The sequence below is a fragment of the Alligator mississippiensis genome, chromosome 4 (assembly GCF_030867095.1).
Source record: "Alligator mississippiensis isolate rAllMis1 chromosome 4, rAllMis1, whole genome shotgun sequence".
Classification (NCBI taxonomy): domain Eukaryota; kingdom Metazoa; phylum Chordata; order Crocodylia; family Alligatoridae; genus Alligator; species Alligator mississippiensis.
The window spans coordinates 141833333-141853303 of record NC_081827.1 but is presented as its reverse complement, the minus strand read 5'-3'; the positions used below and the strand labels follow the sequence as shown (position 1 = coordinate 141853303).

Below are 19971 nucleotides of genomic sequence, written 5' to 3'. Positions count from 1 at the left end.
TAATGGGAAATAAATCAAGTATCTACAGGGCTAAGTGTCATTGGCAATGCATAGAGGGTGCACACGGGTACACGTGCACCCCCTGAGATTGGCTGTGTACTCCCTGGAAGCGCAAGCCGTGAAACCAGAAGTGCATTCCGAGTTTTGCTGGTTTTGTCGCTGGTGGTTCCACGCTCGGCAGTCGGCCACTGGGGGACCGCCCTCCCGGTCTGCGATTGGCTGTGCGGGGACCCTCCCCCTGTCGGCCATCTGGTGCCCCCCCCACACTCGGGAGACACCAGTTGCCCGTACTAAGTGTGTATATGTTAAAGGAGGGGGTGGGAAGGGGGGTCAAGGATCACGCACTCAAGGATCTAAATTCTTTCTAAAGTGCCATTTTAAATGTTTGGGAGCTTTGGACCTACGTTTTTTGGCATCCCTCTGCCTAAGTTCCCCAGCTATAAAACAGAATGATTGCATTTTCCTGTACCACAAGGATATGATGAAGATAAATAAATGACAGGGAGTGACTACAGTAATGCAGGCTATAAAAGCCTATGCTTGAAGAAAATCACCTCAGTTTTACCAGAATGGCACACTGCTCTGTCTTACAGACATCTAGTTTATTTAGAGAATTGTCCTCAGCCACTTGGGATTTTCTTTTTTTCTTTTTTGAACACTGGCAGTTTTAGTACACAAGTATGTAGAGACTTGTAGTAAATTGTTTTAGAAACTCTTATTTTTCTCATTCAAGTTTCCCTTGAAGCAGCTGGCAGTCTTGAATATTTGTGTGTGGTACTGCAATTTTAACAGTTCTCCAGGCTAAGCACTTGCAGCATCTGCTTGCTTTCATATCTGGATTAATTATAAGCTAATATTCCCTTCATAACAGTATAAAATGTGAGTTTGGTGCTGTTAGAGGCTACCACACTGGAGACTATCACAGCCCTGGAGGCTGAAGTTGTCTACTTATTCACAGGAAATTTGGACAGCAGAGTCCAAGCTTCCTCATCCTGTCCCCTTCAAAACGTCCATAACCTTGAGGAGCTTTAGCGGTAAAATTAGTCTCGGTTTTTCTTGCACAGAACTGGCTGGAGAGGGCCTAATGTCCTTTTATGCTATTTTCAGTACGTAAAGGAGCAGGAACATATTTCTTGTGAACGGGCACTCCCTCACTGGAGATAAAGCCCCACATCCAGCACAGGTTGTTGCCAGGGGCAGATGGAAGTGGATGGCAGTGTGTGCTGCAATTTAACTCTTCTCTGCTTGTCAGGGTGAAGAGAGAGGAATAGAAGCAGAGCTTAATTTAGACCAGGCTGTATATGGCTTTGACTGAGGCCAGGGTGAGGTGGCTTCAAAATAAAGGGGAGCACAAAGCCACCTTTGTACTTTCTACCCACCCCAGCCATTACTGTATCTAATATAGGGAGTGAGGCCCCTGTTTGAAACTATACCTGTTCACTAGGAACTGCATGGAACCTTACCGATTCCTGAATAGTTAACCACAAGAATTAATAAATCATAATAATAATTCAAATACTCATGTGAATGAATCATTCATCATTGCCTTGGAAAAATGAATCATGGTGAAAAGCGATTTTACTATCAGGAAGATAAATATTGGTACTCTGGTCTTTTAAAAAAATTCTCTTCTTCAGCAAACTCATGCATGTGCTGAATAATTTGTCTAATTATGCATAATCTAAATAGGAAGCAAGTTCTCATGAAATGCTTTCTCATTTGGTATTGCAAAACCAAGGGGGCGGGGGAAGGACCAAGCAACATCAAAATGGGTTTAATGATCTCTTTTTTTAACCTTTTTGACAACAGGACCAAGCAAGGAAACAACAATTAACTGGTCAGAAATTGTTCCAGGCTTTAGGTATTTAAGTATGTCACCAGCTAGTTTGACATGAAAAGCAGGAGGTATTGGGGAAATATTTCCTTCCTGAATGTATGCTACTTAGGGCTGTTGTGAACTAAGAGTATGGCTGGAAGCCAGAGATGGCATCATGTATTACAATGATAAAAGCCTTGATTATAGTATTTAGTACTGATAGAGTACTTTCAATCAGAGGATCTCGTTGTGCTTTGGAGGGAATGGAAGTGGCATTATGCCTTAGCTCCATTTTACAGATGGAGAAATTGGGCCTGACTCAGGCTGAATAGCATGCCCCCAAGGAACACAGATGGCAGCCCCTGACAATATAGTAATTGATTTTAGTGGTAGAAAGGACTGCTAAAAGGGCAAAGCCACGTGACCTTGTGTATAACCTGGCATATGAAATTGCCCTTGTGGTGAGCCCAGTTCTGGGACTCCCATCTTGAGAGGCTTGTGTCCATCTGTCCAGTTGCCCTGGAGTAACTTCACATTTTGCTCTTTTAATGCAAAGGCAGCAACTATAAAGTGAAGATCTTAAGAGGCTTTACAGAAATGTGGAGTCTCAAGGGTAAATGGAGCCAGCGGGAAAGACAGGGTGGAAAATAAAAACAGGTGTCCTGAGTACAAATCCTGTGCTCTGAGCATTAGGCTCTGCTACCTTATTCCTCAGGGCTTTTCATTTCCTGGCTGTTGTTAAAGCACTTTCCCTGTGAGGAGGAACCTGCTGCTTGCAGAGCTAGCTCCTGAAATGCACCTGGGTACTGGGCAAAGCTACTGGGGGAGGGAGGGAGAGGAGGGGGGAGGAGCTGTAACCATCCCTCCTGCCTGGCTTTTAGCTTCTCACTTTGGGAGAGAAGGGGTGCAGGTTTGGGCCTGGGGTGGGCAGTGTATGTACCAATCCCTTACCCACAGCCCACAGGCTCTGGTGGGGAAGGTGGGAGTGTTTGGGAGTAAGGTGGAAGCAAGTAGCAGGCTGCTCTGCACATCAAGCTGTGTGGCACCAAGCTCCTCTGCACAGTGTGTGTGTGTGCATGCATGAGAGATCCAGCTGTGTGTGTGCATATATGATCAAGCCCTGTCTGTGAGTGTAGCACCAGGCTCCTTTGTACATCAAGGGGTGTGTGTGTGTGTGTAGCACCAGGCTCCTCTGCACATGAAGCTGTGTGTGAGAAAGCAAGCTCTGTGTGTGTGCGTGTGTGTGTGTGTATGTGAGACCAAACTGTGTGCAAGAGATATCAAGCAAGCTCTGTGTGTATTTATTTGTGTGTGAGAGAGAGCAAGCTGTGTGTGTGTATGTGAGAGACCGAGCTGTGTGTGTGAGAGAGATATTAAGCAAGCTCTCTGTGTGTGTGTGTGTGTGTGTGTGTGTGTGTGTGAGAGAGAGAGAGAGCGGTGTGTGTATGAGAGAGATATTAAGCAAGCTCTGGGTGTGTGAGAGAGAGGAGAGAGAACAAGCTGTGTCTGTGCGCGTGAGAGAGAGAGTGCGAGAGAGAGAGCGGTGTGTGTGTATGTGAGGGAAGGAGCGGTGTGTGTGAGAGAGAGATATTAAGCAAGCTCTGGGGGTGTCAGAGAGAGAGAGGGAGAGATCAAGCTGTGCGCGTCACCCCATTCCTCCGTCCATCCCGGCAGGTGTGTACGTGAGCGCGCCCGTGTGTGGCGTGTGCCCGGCCGGGGGCAGGGCAGGGCCGGGCCGGGCCGGGCCGCCCAGAGCTGGGAGCCAGGGAGAGACACAGACGGAGCTGGGAGCCCGGCGGCGGCGGCGGCGGAGCAGGAGGCGGTGGTGGTGGCGGAGGAGGCGGCGCCGGAGCAACAGGAGGAGCGGAGCGGAGCGGAGCCCCTGGCTGTGCCCGGGCGCGGGGCGCGATGCGGGCGGAGGAGCCGCTGGCGCTGGCGGCGTCCCGGGCCGGGCGGGCGGGCAGCAGCGGCGGGGAGGAGGCGGCGGCGGCGGCGGGTGGCGAGGAGCGGGGCGACGGCGGGTGCTGCAGCAGCGAGCGGGTGCTGATCAATATCTCGGGGCTGCGCTTCGAGACGCAGCTGGGCACCCTGAGCCAGTTCCCGGACACGCTGCTGGGCGACCCCCGGCGCCGCGTGCGCTACTTCGACCCTCTGCGCAACGAGTACTTCTTCGACCGCAACCGGCCCAGCTTCGACGCCATCCTCTACTACTACCAGTCGGGCGGGCGGCTGCGCCGGCCCGTGCAGGTGCCCCTCGACGTCTTCCTGGAGGAGATCCGCTTCTACCAGCTGGGCCAGGAGGCCATCGAGAGCTTCCGCCAGGACGAGGGCTTCATCCAGGAGGAGGAGAAGCCCCTGCCACGCCACCACTTCCAGCGCCAGGTCTGGCTCCTCTTTGAGTACCCTGAGAGCTCGGGGCCAGCCCGCGCTATCGCCATCGTCTCCGTGCTGGTCATCCTCATTTCCATCGTCATCTTCTGCCTGGAGACCCTGCCCGAGTTCCGCCAGGACAGCAAGGCCTCCCCCCCGACTGGTTTTGGGGAGGCTACACTGGCCGAGGACCCCCTGCTCCTCTTGCCGCTGGCACCCGATGGCACCCCGGGGCCGCCGCTGCACCCAGGGGCCACCACCGGGCCCTTCTTCACCGACCCCTTCTTCCTCATTGAGACACTGTGCATCATCTGGTTCTCCTTTGAGCTGTTGGTGCGCTTCTTTGCCTGCCCCAGCAAGCCTGAGTTCTCCAGGAACATCATGAACATCATCGACATCGTGGCCATTATCCCCTACTTCATCACGCTGGGCACCGAGCTGGCGCAGCAGCAGCAGAAGCAGAGGCAGCAGCAGCAGCAGCCTGGGGCTGGCGGCAGTGGGAATAACGGGGGCCAGCAGCAAGCAATGTCACTGGCCATCCTCCGTGTCATCCGCCTGGTTCGGGTCTTCCGGATCTTCAAGCTCTCCCGGCACTCCAAGGGGCTGCAGATCTTGGGGAAGACCCTCCAGGCCAGCATGAGGGAGCTGGGGCTCCTCATCTTCTTCCTCTTCATCGGAGTCATCCTCTTCTCCAGCGCTGTGTACTTTGCAGAGACCGACGATCCCGACTCCTTGTTTACCAGCATCCCGGATGCGTTCTGGTGGGCGGTGGTGTCCATGACCACCGTGGGCTACGGGGACATGTACCCTCTGACGATTGGGGGCAAGATCGTGGGCTCTTTGTGTGCCATTGCTGGCGTGCTGACCATAGCCCTGCCTGTGCCCGTCATCGTGTCCAACTTCAATTACTTCTACCACCGAGAAACTGACCAGGAGGAGCAGAGCCAGTATACCCATGTCACCTGTGGCCAGCAGCAATCTCCCTTCTCTGAGCCCAAGAAGGGAGATAGTACTTCGTCCCTCAGCAAATCAGAATTTCTGGAGGCAGAAGATTTGGAGTCTGTGAAATATCCCAACTTCATTGCAACCAACAGCCAGGGCTACAAAGAGAAGAAAATGCTGACAGAAGTGTGACAATCTTCTCTTTTGGGGTGTGGATTAAGACTCTTCCTTTTCACAGCCCTTATCCCTATATCCAGGATCCTGTTGTGCTACCTGTTCTGCACTTGCAGCTGAATATGGTCAGGACAGCACATCAGATTGTGAACTGTGATCTTGAAAGCACAGTGATTGTAATTGGGGCACTCTTGTCCTGACTTGCCATGACTCGTTAGCTTGTGCAGTCAGATGTCCTTGCTTTACTCTGTGGGGTGCCCTTTCTTGTCCCCTTACCCTTCCATTTTATGGCAGGAGAGCGTGCTTTTGGCCAGTAATAGCACTGAAGACTAATATTTCTCCCTTGCACAAGAGAAGCCCCAGCTATGTTTGCAGCTAGAAGGCCAGGCAGGGAATAGTTAAGAGGGCTGCAAACATCTGGCTCAAGCTGTGTCCGGAGCTCCTGTTCCAGCACTGTGCCCTTGGCGCTGGGATCGGTCATGCCTGCCATACCATAGCCTCTGCATAATGGACAGGCTGTATCCACGCATCACAGTGTGTTCTGCAGCTTATAGGGAAATTAAGCAAACAGATATCTTCCCCTGACACCTTTTGCTCTGTTTGCTTATAGATGCACAGATCCAGGAGCACTTTAGTTTCTTAACTGGTTGTGAGGATTATTGTCCCAAATTTGCCACAGTTGATGTGTTCAAAAACAGGCCTTTTGTGTTTTAAGTCAATGGGTTTGGTAGAGACTGTCTTAATTTTTTGTTTTAGTTTGTTTGAACATATCTTTGTTTACATTGGGTGTTACTTAGTATTTATTATAGCAATTAAATCTTCACAGTAAGTGCCTTCCTATGCAAGGCATGTTTGAAATGATTCATTTTTACCATGAATGTATTAAATAACAATGTTTAAATGTAACATGCTTTATGCGGCAAGTGCCCAGGTCTGTACTCAGACACACTGGGAACAATTGACTTCAGTGGGGTTTGCCAGGACTTGTATAAAGTAGGGAACTGCACAGTGATTTAGTTATACTGCTGAAAATCCCTATTGTAAATACACTGCCCTGGTGCAAATCAGGAGTTGTACTAGTGATTTGTATTAGTGTACTATTAATTGGGGACATAGGTGTTAGGGATTTGCATTGGCACCAGTTCGGATTTTCCCTATTTCATCTGACTAAATCCTAAAAGCAGAATAGTGATCTCTCAAATGAGGAAGAAGCTTCATGTTGAGAGGAAACTCTTGTTTTCCAATAAATGCTCAAAACAATTAGTTTAGCTGGAAAGTGAAGTCACACCTATTCACATGCTCCATGTTTTTGTGAGAACAACTTTAGTCAGTGATGCCAAAGGCACATCCTGGTCTGATGTATTGCTTTGTCAATACACAAGGGATTTGCATTTCCAGATGAATCCTAGGTGCCCCAGATCATTTTGTTATTTAAATTAACACTGACTTCTGTCTGATTTAAGAATTGCTGGAGCATTGGAAGTGGAAACAGAGGGGAAATGAACAGTACGCTTACAGAATTTGTTGGTAAATTCTTCAGGAAGGAAATGTCTTCTAAACTGAATATATGTTTCGCATTCATGGATGGGCACTGGAGAGAGAGAAATACTGCCATCAATGCCTTGTGTTGTGCTACACATGTATAGAATGTATTATATATTGCATGTAACACATGTAATACATAAAACAACATGCATAATGGAATATAGTGATGCAATTATACATTTTCTGCATATTCTATGTAGTGTGTGTGCCAACCATAAAGCAGGGCTAAAGAGCATCTATTTCATGCCTTAAGTTAGTTAGAACCACGTGGGTTGTCAGGCAGGATCCATGTGCACCTTTGGGTCCCTACTGATTTCTTGTTGCTTTGAGATCTCACTCCATACCTTGGATGAATTCTTTATTGAGACTTTTCCTCACATAGACCCTTGTCCCCCACCAAGAACCTACCCCTGTGCAGACTCCACCTGGCTCTCTCCCAGAGCTCCCCAGGGACTTCATAGGGGTTCTGGGAAGGTGCAAATGAAGGACCAAGGCATTAGACATAAAACCTTCCCCCACTGAAGTCAGTAGCAAAAGTCCCATTGTCTTTTTTGGTGCAGAAACAAACCCTTAAACCTGACCCTAAATGTTGCCATTCTCATCTCCCACTCAAATGGTGATAGTTTTCCTGAACAAGGAGTGAAGGATGGGGCTCTACTGATACTTAGGGTCACTCCAGAGGCTGCCCTTAGCTGGCCTCGCCCTATCTGTATTTTATCATGCTGTCCACATTTTGTTTTTTGTCCCTTGAGTGGAGCCCTTCTACGAGTCAGTCCTCAAGCTGTTTGCATCTGTTCCTCTGTATTTGATTTTAATTGGGGGTCATAGAGGAAATTGGGTACATAAGGGCCAGAAGTCATGAAGAGGAAATTGTGGGATTGCTGCTGGTAGATTTCTTGTGCTTGTGGCCTTGTTTTCTCTCCCCTTTCCCTGTGGAATTCCAGACACTAAAGGGAAATGTGGATGAGGCGGCAACCAGGAGTTCAGCATTGCTTCTAGAGTTGGGCTGGACAGCCATTGGGGGTTGAGCATAGGGGTTCATGGTGCTTTGAGAGTCTTTCAAGGGTGTGCAGGGTGCCACAGCCATATTCACAAGATAAACCCAGAGATTCCAAACAGAAATCCATAGTGTCAAAAACATTCAGACTTGTTGTATTGTTTTTGAGTTCTTTGCAACAAAAGAATTGCTCTGTTATGTTTCTATAGTAAAAAAAATAAGGGAAAGCTAAGAGCTGGCATTTTCCAAGGGGTGCCTTGAATCTAATGAGGGGTGCCTTAGTCTGAAAAAGTTGAGAGCCACTGGTAGATTATCAATGAAAACAACTAATAGTGTAGTCAAAGACTTAAGGCCTCTTTTTATCAACCATTAAAGCAAGCAGCATCAGGCATGTCATCCCAATGAAAATTAATAGGACTTAAAAATGATTTGTAAGGTGGGACTTTCAAGTGACTAAATACAAGCTGTTACTCTGATCTGTCAAGAGAGTCTAGTAAATAGCTATTACATTATGAGATTGTATTTCAGAAGGACTTTAATAGGATTAATTCATTTTTTTTTATATGGAAGAGAGTATTTTTGCTTGAACCTCTGTAGTTCTAGCAGGTGCACAGTATATTGGTGGACAAGCTGGCTATTTTGGTGAAGCAGTGAAAGATATCAGAGGTGTTCATTCTCTCTTTCTCTCTCTCTCAGTAGAATGCCCATGTTTGGGGTAGCAATTAAAAGTTTCCTGAAACTGAGATATAAAAAACTCAGGCTAAACCAGAGCTGAGGAGAAGGGGCACAACACGCTGACTCAAAGACAGAAGCAAAACTCTTCAGTCTGTTTCTTCCTTGGTCTGGACTTCCTGATCACTGCCTGACAGAAAACTTAGTTTTTAAGGGTGGATTGTTCTGCAAACCTGCATGGTCATGTGACTGGGCATTTAGATGAAAAAGGATAAGAGATGAAACAGCTGATAACCAATAACTGAACTCCAGTATCTCCTACAAAGTTTTCTCTAGTTTTCTGGAAATTGCTTTTATTTAGAGGAATGCTTCTAATTGGTTGTAAATTGGTATGCTTGGTGTTTGTGACATGAGTAGCTTTTATAGCTAATAGAAATGTCTTTACACGTTTAAAAAACCACCACACAGATTAAGAAAAGCAAGCATTGCAAAAAATCTGAAGTTTCTGCAGACACAACCCAGTCTTTTCAGAACTTAATAGTGAAGTGGACTTTGTGGATTTTCCTTGTCATAGTAGAGACATGCAAACGGGGAAGAGAGAACTAAATATTCTATAGGAATGCCTAAATTCAGACACTTAAATAAAGGCAGTCTGATATACAGGTGGGACAAACACCTGTCATTCCCATTGACTTTAGTGATGTTTTCATATGGAGCATCTTTGGATTATTAAGCCATTTAGGTGTCTAGGGGATTTAGGAGCAGGATTTTAAAAGCATCTAAGTAGTTTAGAAGCATAAAGTCCCGTTGACTTTTGCCAAGACTTAGGCTTCCAGTCACGTAGGTGTTTTGGAAAGTTCCATTGTAAGGTCCTAACTTCAAGCACACCAATTCAAATATCTGAGGTAGAAAAAGCTGCCGATTTGTCTTGCTGTTTTCCCTTCTTAAGTCAGAGCACATCTTTGTGAAGCATTTGTGGAAAGTCGGCATCTCCAGGGATTTGTTTCCATAACAACCTCCCAGACTATTTCTCTGTACCTTGTGACTTTGGCTACAAGCAAAACACTGGCTAAATATTCCAGCTTCCCAGACACAAATGCCTGGTTATTACAACTGTTTGGAGAAGTGGTTTCTTTTGCTTGCCCAAGAAGGTGTGCTCCCATCCCCAAACACCTCCTGCTTCTGCTCTGTATGAAATCAAGACTGACAGACGTTACAGATGTTTGATGGCAACAGACAATGTATACAGGAAAAGGGGAGGCACTTGCATATGCTACTGCAAATGGTAAGAGGGGCGGAGGGGTTCTGAGAAGGGTGTCCTGAAGATTGTCAGTCAAGGGGCTGGGCAGGGTAAAAGGCCTGTAATTCTGAAATCAGTTGGATGCCAGGTCCCAATATTTGGGGAATCAGAAAGTTTGAATTAAAAAAGAGGGACAACTTGATTATCCCAGCTGAAACCCCCCCCCCCCCCAAAAAAAAACAAAACCAAAAAAACAAAACCAAAAAACAAAAACCAAAACCTTTGCGATTGAAGAGACCTCTGATTGTTTCTGAGCCTTTCTGTTGAAGAGGGTGCTGTGCCTGGTTTGTTACCATCAGTGGCCTGGCTAGTTTCCCAAAGGAATATTTTGTAGAAAACAAAGACAGGGCAGATTAATTATTTGATTTTGTTCTTGGAAGCTAATGTACAGAGCTTTGAGGTAAGTTTTGCATTCCTTTCCTACCAAAAGTGTTGCAATCTCTCTTTTTTTTGTGTCTCGCTTTTCAGGTTACAATTTCTGCTGGTAGGATTGGCGTCTGTTGCAGGCTGTGTGGGGCTGAAAATAGACTGACTGGTATTCCCTGCCAGGCCCTTCCACTTAATGTAAAAAGATTCCCATGGAGACAAAGCAGCATGAGTGCAAAGGGAATTCAGCCCAGCAAGATGCAGGGTCAAGAAAGAACCATCTTCCCCACTGTGCTGGAGTGAACACAGTAATTCCCAGAGCAGAAGAGCTACAGCATCTGCTAGGGTAGCAAAAATAGGTAAACATTTTTTGCTTTCTTCTATTAACTAACTGCTTTTTTTTTGCAATTAATGGGAAAGATTTTCTAATTAAGATTTGCAGCCTGCAGGGAAAATCTCCTAGGTGAAGAGACAGAAAACGATAATGGGAGATTCTGAAAATGCCATGCGTTAGGCCCTCCTCATCTGCTGGCACAAATTGGTGTAAATAACAACCTTGAGCACCACATCACTCTCTTGATTTGTAGTAGGATATGGCCCTACAGCTTTGCATCAAGAAAAGACATGTATTAATTTTTTTCCAAAAATGACTTTTGCTTGTTTTATTTTTGCCAAGCTTAAAAATAGAGATCCTATTTACATCAGGGAAATGATCTGTGGTTCACAACAGGTGTTACCTATAGCATTCCCACAGGTCCTCTTCTCAGTTATAGCAATTTGAAGTACATCATCTGAAGTTGCTCCACCAAAGGCACTGGAGTCTCTCCAGGTTCAATCTGATAAGATCATTCTTACTTGTTATATAGTGTCAAAAAAGTGCTTAGAAGTTTGCAGACAGCGGACCAGATTTGGATCTGAATTGTAATAGAGTAAATCCACAGTAACCCTTTTCACAGGGATGTACTGAAGTATTTTCTTCTCAGGGTATATTGACATGGTGTTAGACAGTGCCACACGGAAATACCCAAGCTCACTCTGCAGGCACTCTACAAGGACAGTAGTGTCTCAGTATTTGCATAGCATTGTACCTGGGCTAATTAGACTTGCTGAGAAAACAATGAATGCCACTGTGCTGCTTCTAGTTTGGGAGCTAATGCATGCAGAATTAGCTCAGATCTCCACATGGCACTGTCTCATACTGTGTGCAGTGTCTCTGCTCCTAAGAGCTTCCTGGCCAAGGTCCATATCTCAAAAACATTACTCTCTGCACTTACTTTTGCACTCATGAGTCAGGCTCCTGACTTCTGGGACATAAGGTTAAGCATGGGAACAGACATTTGCAGGATCAGGATTGAATCTTGTAAAATAATGAACACCTCCCGGGGTGTGCTGAGTGCCTTCAACTACCCTCTAAGTCAACAGAAGACAAAGTTGCTTATGAAATCCCAGAAGGGGCTTAGCAATATATAGGATCAGGGTCTAAATAAGACATGAGCTAGCAGAGGAAGGAAATAAACTCAAGAAGATATCATAGGGGAGGCAGCCCATGGCTTCAGTAAGGGGACTATGCCATTGCTTTCCTTATTGAAGTGCATTGGTTACATAAGGCTTAGTTGTTCTTTGGCCTTTAGTTTGTTTCAGATAGGCCAGTCCAGGGTCTGCTGTCTTGGCAGAAATGCCTGGACACAGTAACACTGCTGTTTGCAGTTTCCAAGATAAATGTGGCCTTAGCCTTGCCTGCTGCATGAGGATTTGCTACTTATATAGAAAAATGAACAAGTCTTCCTTCTTGTGAAACAGAGGTGGAGACAGATTTAACTTTGCTAAATTGCCTTTTTCTCAGTGATTTTTGTGGAGTGAGTTGGACACACAGGTTTCCACATGCAGCTTAGATTACTGACAGAAATATAACAGGGCAGCTCTGAGCCCTGGGCAGCAGTGGTGCACATGGCAGTGGCAGCTATTGGGCTGCTGTTGGCACTGATATGGCCAGCCAGCAACTGCAGTGGCTGCTATTTTTGCATTTCCCCCCTTGGTGGGCAGCTGGGGTTATTGCCTCAATCACCCCCTCCCCACATACTCTTTAGTTATGTTACTGATTACTTAAGCAATCAAAGACAGTGCTGTCTCATGGGTAGCGAAAAGGATTTCGGGGAGAACTTTGGTTTAGTCCCTGCTGCCACTGACTTTCTGTGAAATCTCAGCCATGTCACTTATCCTCTCTTTGCCTCTGCTTCCTCTTATGTGAGATGGTTGTAATGGTGTTCACCAGTGCTGTAGCAAGGGGGGACAAGTGGGGCAACTGCCCCAGGCACTGAAGTGAAGGGGCACCAACAGGCTACCCAGCCGGGGCAGGGTACAGGACAGAGCTATGAACGGCTTATTGGGGGAGCGCGGAGACAATGGGAGGGTGACTCCTGCCACTGTGTGCACTTCTGGGCAAGCATGGGGGGGGCGGTGCCCCCCAGATCTGTGTGCTGGGGAAGGGCTGTCTGCTGCTGCAGGCTTTGCCCTAGATGCCAAACTTCCTTGCTATGACACTGGTGCTCACCTACCTTTTTAAACTGCTTCAGAGCTTGCTAGCTAAAAGTCTGTGAATAGCAGAAGAATTTAATTATTATGACCTACAAATGCTTAAGGAAAATGATTCTGATGTCTTCCCACTTTTATACAGACATTGCTCTGCTGTCTGCAGGTAACTTTAGATTTAAGTGAGAGGAGAAACCAACCTAATGTCTCTGGGCTAGTGCCTTAGAGTCTAGCTCATAAACTGCAGTGAATAAGTGTAGTTTCCTGAACTTCTGTAGGGCTGTACTGGTTTGCCCTGAGCAACCCAAGAACCTGAGAATCTGTCCTGTAGAGCAAAATGTGGCAAATTCTCTTACACTCTTAGGAGAGAAATAAAATGGTATTTAGAAGAAAATGGGAACATTCCTGTCTCCTCTTACTGCTAGTTGAGACATCTGTTGTTTTTCAATTAGTGTGATGGGATCCATTTTCAGTAAACAGAGATATGGCTCTTGTGTACACTAGTGTAGTTTTGGAATAACTCCACTGATGTCAATGAAACTACCACAGATTTATCCTGGTGAAAGCTGAATCAGTCTCACCATCTGCTGTGCTTTCACTAAGAAGCCCTGTTGCTATACTGCACCTGTGGCATAGGGGTAGGTTGTACTCACATTTGAGGCTACATTGTGCTTTGAACTCATCTGCATTAATTACTGAAATCCCAATTATGAGTTTGTCTGAGGGCAGAATCCAGCCTCTTATGGGGAATATAGTGTTTCCACAGGCTCTGTTCTTCTTTTATAATATGAAATAATTGCCCATCCTGTTTCCCGGGAGTCTTTCGCATTGCTGTTTTCCCTAGCTTTAATCTGTTGCTGTGCTCAGTCTGCATTTCCTGAGGCTTTGGTTCCTGTCTGAAGCAGTGGTCTTCCCATAAATTCATATTTGCAACTGAGACCAGAACCCAGCATGGAGATTTAATGTACAAAAGGCCCAATCCCACTATCAGTGTTTGGGCAAAATGGCTAGGGTCCTCAGTGGAATTTCTGAGAATTCAGGGAATGTGATCTGAGTGGATCAGTAGCTGAGGTGGAAATGGAGACAAATATCAACTATCCTACAACTGTTCCCATTACTGTCATCCATTGTGTTGTGGCTCTGGAAAGAGCCATGGATCTGTGGACCATAGATTCCCCTTTCTTGTAGAATACTGAATGTAACACTGTTGGGCCACATTAATACCTAGTGTAACTCCATGGACTTCAGGGATGTTTTTCTTGAAATGAGAACATACAGCACTTAAAGCTCTCTAATTACCATTAGCTGGATTGCCACATGGAAAATTATTAGTGAAAAGATGGAGAAGATGGAAATTGGCAGAACTGTGAAATGGGCAAAGAACTGGTGAAAGGGAAGATGATACAGGTGTCTTTACAAAAGAGAAGTCTAAGGCTGGAGAAAGGTTACTAGTTTCTCAAAGATCAGTCATGCCTGATCTTACTTGCTAATTTCACTGATGAAGTTGATTGGCACAAAAAGTGATAGTATGTTGATGAAACTCAAAGGAAAGAGATGACCTTGTTATACAGGAGGCTTGAGATGTTACACGCAGAAAATTGGATGATATTGGGCATGTCTACACATGCAAATAATGTGGGATCAGTTTTAGATTAAACTGACCCAGGCAGGCATCTACATGAGCGAGGTTTTGGCAGCAGATTTGCAGATCATGGCAGCTAGGGCTGTGCAAAGGTTTGGTCCCTGATTCTATTTGGTGGAGATTCAGCCCAATTCAGTGGCTGAATCTCCAAATCCGAATCAAATCAGGCGACCCTTTAATGTCTTAGTATCAATTTGGAGAAATTTGGAGAGATTCAGAAAGATTCAGACATAGACACAGATTTAAATGTTTTTTCTACATACCTCTAGCTACCATGTGGCTCATCAGCACTGTGATGGTGGGGCGGATGGAGCGTCCCACAGGAGTGCTTGGTAGCAGACCCAGAAGCACTTCTGGTCCACTTCGAGGTCCTCTGGGGAGCATGTGGCCCCCCTCCCATGCCTCCCTGGCTTGGTGACTGCTGCCTCCTGGGTTGGGGTGGGGGCACCCGGGGTCCCCCCATGGCTGATCGCCAAGCCAGGGGAGCGGGGGCGGCGTGTGCTCCCTGGCAGACCCGGAAGCGGACCAGAAATTCTTCCGAACCACTTCTGGGTTTGCCGTAGAATACGCAGGGGGCCCCCACACACTGCTGTGGGACGCTCCATCCACCCCAGCATGGCATCATTCACAAGCCATGCCTGGTACTTCAAGGTATGTAGAAAAAACATTTAAAGCTGTGTCCGTGGCCGAATCACTGATTCTCCATCAAATCTTCAGATTCTGATTCGGCCAAACTGAATCGGGGACAGTGATCTGAATCAATGAATCAAATCACTGTCCCTGATTTGAGCTGAATCCGAATTTAAATTTAAATTGAATATGACCCATTTCGCACACCCCTAATGGCAGCAATCTGTTACTGCCCCCGGTGGCCCTGTAGTGGTCCCCTGCAGATGTCAGGGGGAGGGTGCTAGCCCAAGGGATGGCAGGGAGCACGGGGCCAGGAGACAGCTGTCTCCTGGCAAGAGCTCAGACATTGCTCCCTGTCCCTAGGGGACTGCCTGCTGCCGGGGTGGGCTCTGCCACCAGAGCCCGGGTAGGGACAATGGCCTCCTGCCCTGGCAACAGGGATCTCCTGTCCCCTGCTCCCTAATGGGGGTGGGGGACTTGGAAAAAGCTGCAGGGGAGGGGCAGGTCCCGGCTCCCTGCCCTGATTCGCTGGTGGGGCAGGTAGCGGTGAGCCCCCTACCGGGTGGGGATTCCCTTCCCAGCCAGGAGCTCGCTGCTAGCTGCCCCACCAGCAGATGGGGCAGAGGGCTGGGACCTGTCTCAACCCTGTACCTCTTTCCAAGCCCCATGCCTCAATCACTCGATCAGGACACAGTGCTGGGACTTGCCCCTGACTGGAACAGTTCCCAGCCACTGCTCTATGATTGTGGGGCAGGGGCTGGAGAGCCTGTTTCCTGCCCAGCTTCATGGTCATGGAGCTGGGCAGGGAGCAGGAGCCTGTTCCCTGCCCTTGTGGACCGGGGCTATACAATGCTGTTGCCTGTAATAGCGAAGGACCGAGCTTGATGGTACAAGAGCCCCCTTCCAGCCCTACATTGTAGTGAGTTATACGACAGATAAATTTGAGATATTGAATTTTTGCAGGATCCTAACATACACCCTGACATCAAGCAACTCAGAATATGGTATATGAAAGCTGCTGTGCTTTTTGTGTTCAAAGGGCTAAATCCTAAGAGTCCTATGAATTTAGTAGGTACAATGTGAAATCTTATGTGTGCTGAGTAGCACTGACCTTTTGCCACAGTGCACTGGTTTGACCACAACCGATCAAATCCTGTAGTCCTTACTCAAAACTTAAGTAAATTGAGCTTCACTCGTAAGCACTGTAGGATTTGTCTCACCTCCAATGCTTGCATGTGGCTAAGTGAAGCACTATTCTGATCATAAATCTTTGTTTTTCTCTCCAGAAAAATCCTAAAAATCAGGCTCTAGTGCTATGCAGGGCTGGCTTATGATCAGACCCCTTATAATCTCGATTTTTGTACTTGTGGTATTTTTGTGTCTACAATAAAAATGCCATCTCAGAAATGTTTTCAGTTCAGTTTTTATTTTAGTCCTTTCAGTGCATTTAACTTCAGGTTCTTTCCTCAGTGACTGGATTCTCCTCTGGGATTCTATAATGGCAGTAGCAATTCAAAGACACTATATATATATAAATATATATATATATTGGCTTCTATTCAGCGGAAAAGCTCAGCTTTTTCCTGTAATTGAACCTAAAGATATGGCAAAGACTTATAATCAGAACAGTATAGTCGTTTTCCCCAAGCATTGAATGCAACCTATTGGGAGGAGGTAGGAGGGTAAGCAGGTGTAGAAGGTTGGGGTAACTCTTTAAATGAGTGTTCATTTCTCAGACTTCTGGACTCTAGCCAGAAACAGGAGCTGAAATATCTTGGAAAGCCCTTAAGTGTTGCAATATGGTAGAACAAGGTTGTCTCTTGCATTCTTTGTCATTGCTTTTTCATTCCTTTATCCCTGGCAAGAGAGGGCATTTATGAGTACTTGTTGAAAAACACAGGAAGTAGATGGGGAAAAGTCCCTGGTAGGTTTCACTGGGCCCATCGCACTGTAGGGACCAGTTTACAAGACTATTTTTCACTTAAAAAAAAATATAAGCCACTAAAGCCAATTGACAAAAAATAAAGCAAACACTGAAACTTTTGTTATACTCTAGGGACCCTATCCTGCTGACACTGACCTCATCCCTGCTGGATCTTATCTGAAAGATGTGCATTAGCTGTGTAGCATATGACTGCATAATCATATGGTTGTTTCCTGTGCTCTCCCCAACTCCTACTACATGCTAGGGAAGTTGTTTCTCTAGCTCCTTTCTGCCTTAGTTTGCAGTCCAATTTCATAGATTTCATAGACATTAGGGCTGGAAGGGACCTCGGAAGATCATTGAGTCCAGCCCCCTGCCCAAAGGGCAGGAAGTCAGCTGGGGTCATAGGATCCCAGCAAGATAAGCATCCAGTTTGCTCTTGAAGGTGTTCAATGTAGGCACTTGAACCACCTCCGGTGGCAGGCTGTTCCAGACCTTGGGGGCTCGGACAGTAAAGAAATTCTTCCTTATGTTCAGCCTGAAACGGTCTTGTAGTAGTTTATGACCATTCGACCTAGTTGTCACCGCTTGGGGTGCTCTGGTGAACAAACGTTCCCCCAGATACTGGTGGTCACCCCTGATAAACTTATAGGTGGCCATCAGATCACCCCTGAGCCTGCGCTTTTCCAGGCTAAAGAGCCCCAGGGCTCTCAGCCTGTCATCGTAGGGTCTGCTTCCCTGACCTCTGATCATGCGCGTGGCTCTTCTCTGGACTCTCTCAAGCTTCTCCACATCCTTTTTGAATTGTGGAGCCCAAAACTGGACGCAGTACTCCAGCTGCGGCCTCACTAAGGCCGAGTACAAGGGGAGAATGACGTTCCGGGATTTGCTTGAGAAGCATCTATAGATGCAAGCCAGCATTTTGGTCACTTTACTAGCCGCAGCATCGCACTGCAGGCTCATGTTCATCTTGTGGTCAATGATGACCCCCAAGTCTCTTTCTTGCATAGTGCTAGCCAACATAGCACTGCCGAGCCTATAAGGATGCTGCAGGTTTTTCTTCCCAAGGTGGAGAACCTTGCATTTATTGGCGTTGAACACCATCATATTCTAGTCCGCCCACTTGCTGAGCCTGTCCAGGTCAGCCTGGATCACCTGCCTGTCTTCTGGTGTGGATGCTTTGCCCCAAAGTTTGGTGTCATCGGCGAACTTGGCCAGTCCGCTTCTGACTCCAGTGTCCACATCGTTAATGAAGATGTTGAACAGTATGGGTCCAAGGACAGAGCCTTGGGGGACCCTACTGGTCACAGGACACCATGACGAGTGACTTTCATCAATTACTACCCTCTGGGTCCGACCACAGAGCCAATTTTCCAGCCAGTGGGTCATGGAGGACCCAAGGCGACAATTGGCCAGTTTCTCCAAGAGGTGGTCATGGGAAACCAGATTGAAGGCTTTTTTGAAGTCAAGATATATGACATCAATCTCTTCTCCCTTGTCCAGATGATAGGCCACCTGGTCTTAGAAAGAAATGAGATTGGTCAAGCAAGACCTACCCGCGACAAACCCATGCTGGCTATCCCTTAAGATGTTGGCATCGGCCAGTCCATTAAGGATGGCCTCTTTAATAAACTTTTCTAAGATCTTCCCTGGGATAGAAGTCAGGCTAATGGGCCTATAGTTAGCCGGATCCACTTTCCTCCCTTTCTTGAAGATAGGCACCACATTGGCCTTCTTCCAGTTTTCGGGCACTACACCAGAGCGCCAAGAGTTTTCAAAGATCCATGCTAGAGGCTGGGCTATGATGCTCGCCAGCTCCTTGAGTACCCTGGGGTGAAGATTGTCAGGGCCGGCTGACTTGAAGGTATCCAGCTTCTCAAGATGTTCCTTCACGAAGTCAGCATTAATGGAGGGCAGGGGATCACCCTCACCCGGACTTCCCTGTCCCATAGCGGGCATGGGCGTCCCATGGGACTGATGAAAGACCAACGCAAAGTACCTATTTAATAGGTTGGCTTTTTCCTGGGCGGCAGTTGTCAATTGCCCCATCTGGTTCAGCAGGGGTCCAATGTTGCCCCTGCTTTTCCTCTGGCTCCCCACATATCTGAAAAAGGACTTTTTATTGTCCTTGATGCTCAAAGCTAGTTGGAGTTCAGTTGCAGCCTTGGCTTTCCTGGTCTGCTCCCTACAGGACTGGACCAGTGCAGAATAATCCTCCTTGGAGGTGAGTCCCATCCTCCATCCTTTGTAGGCCTTTCTTTTTAGCCTCAGGAGGTCTGCTAGGTCCCTGGAGAGCCAGGGGGGCTGCTGTGCCCTCTTGCTGCCTTTCCTCCAAGATGGAATAGACTTAGTTTGTGCATTGAGGATCGCTCCCTTGAGGAGCAACCACTCTTCTTGAACTCCCCTCTCCCCGTGGTCATGGTCCTTTAGGGCCTCACTGACAAGCCTCCTAAGCTTGTCAAAGTCGGCTTTCCTGAAGTCAAGGACTTCCGTGTTGCTGACTGACTTGCCAGCTTTTCAGCGGATAGTGAAGGTGATCAGCTCGTGGTCGCTGTCACCCAGCTTCCCATTGATCACTAGGTCGCCGACTAGGTCATCCCCAGTAGTCAGTACCAGGTCGAGCAGCGCTTTGCCTCTCGTTGGCCCATAGACTTCTTGAGTCAGGTAGAGGTCATCCATGCACGAGAGGAAGCTTTGCAACAGCTCAGATTTTGCTGAGTGATCCTCCCACGAGATGTCCGGGTAATTAAAGTCACCCATGACAACCATGGTCCTGGAGCATGCAGCCTCAGCCAGTTCCCGGGCAAACTCCTGGTTAAGCTCAGGACTTTGGGTGGGAGGTCTGTAGTAGACTCCCACCATTGTGTCCCCTGTGCCGTGTTCCCCACGGATTTTAACCCAGAGGGTCTCCAGTCGTCCACCCTGGGCGCCAATGTCGGCTTGCAGGGGCTCATCGGGGGTCCTGGGGGTCTCACCTGGGGGTCCCTGGACTCACGGTGTACAGGCAGGCAAGTGTCCCCTGGGGGGCTCCTTCCTTGCCCACAGATTTTACCGGGGCTGGGGC

General features: G+C 47.3%; 1 protein-coding gene across 1 annotated transcript in view; it reads left to right on the top strand.

Annotated features, from left to right (window-relative positions):
• The first annotated feature begins 3724 nt into the window (after window positions 1–3724).
• The window catches only part of KCNA6 (potassium voltage-gated channel subfamily A member 6), a 56855-nt gene continuing 40608 nt past the window's right edge, over window positions 3725–19971 (top strand). Inside the window, exons 1-3 of the mRNA XM_059726209.1 lie at window positions 3725–3763; window positions 3797–9801; window positions 10285–10541. Coding sequence (XP_059582192.1) covers window positions 3725–3763; window positions 3797–5320 — 1563 coding nt within the window. The 3' untranslated portion in view covers window positions 5321–9801; window positions 10285–10541. The remainder of the gene's footprint in view (window positions 3764–3796; window positions 9802–10284; window positions 10542–19971) is intronic.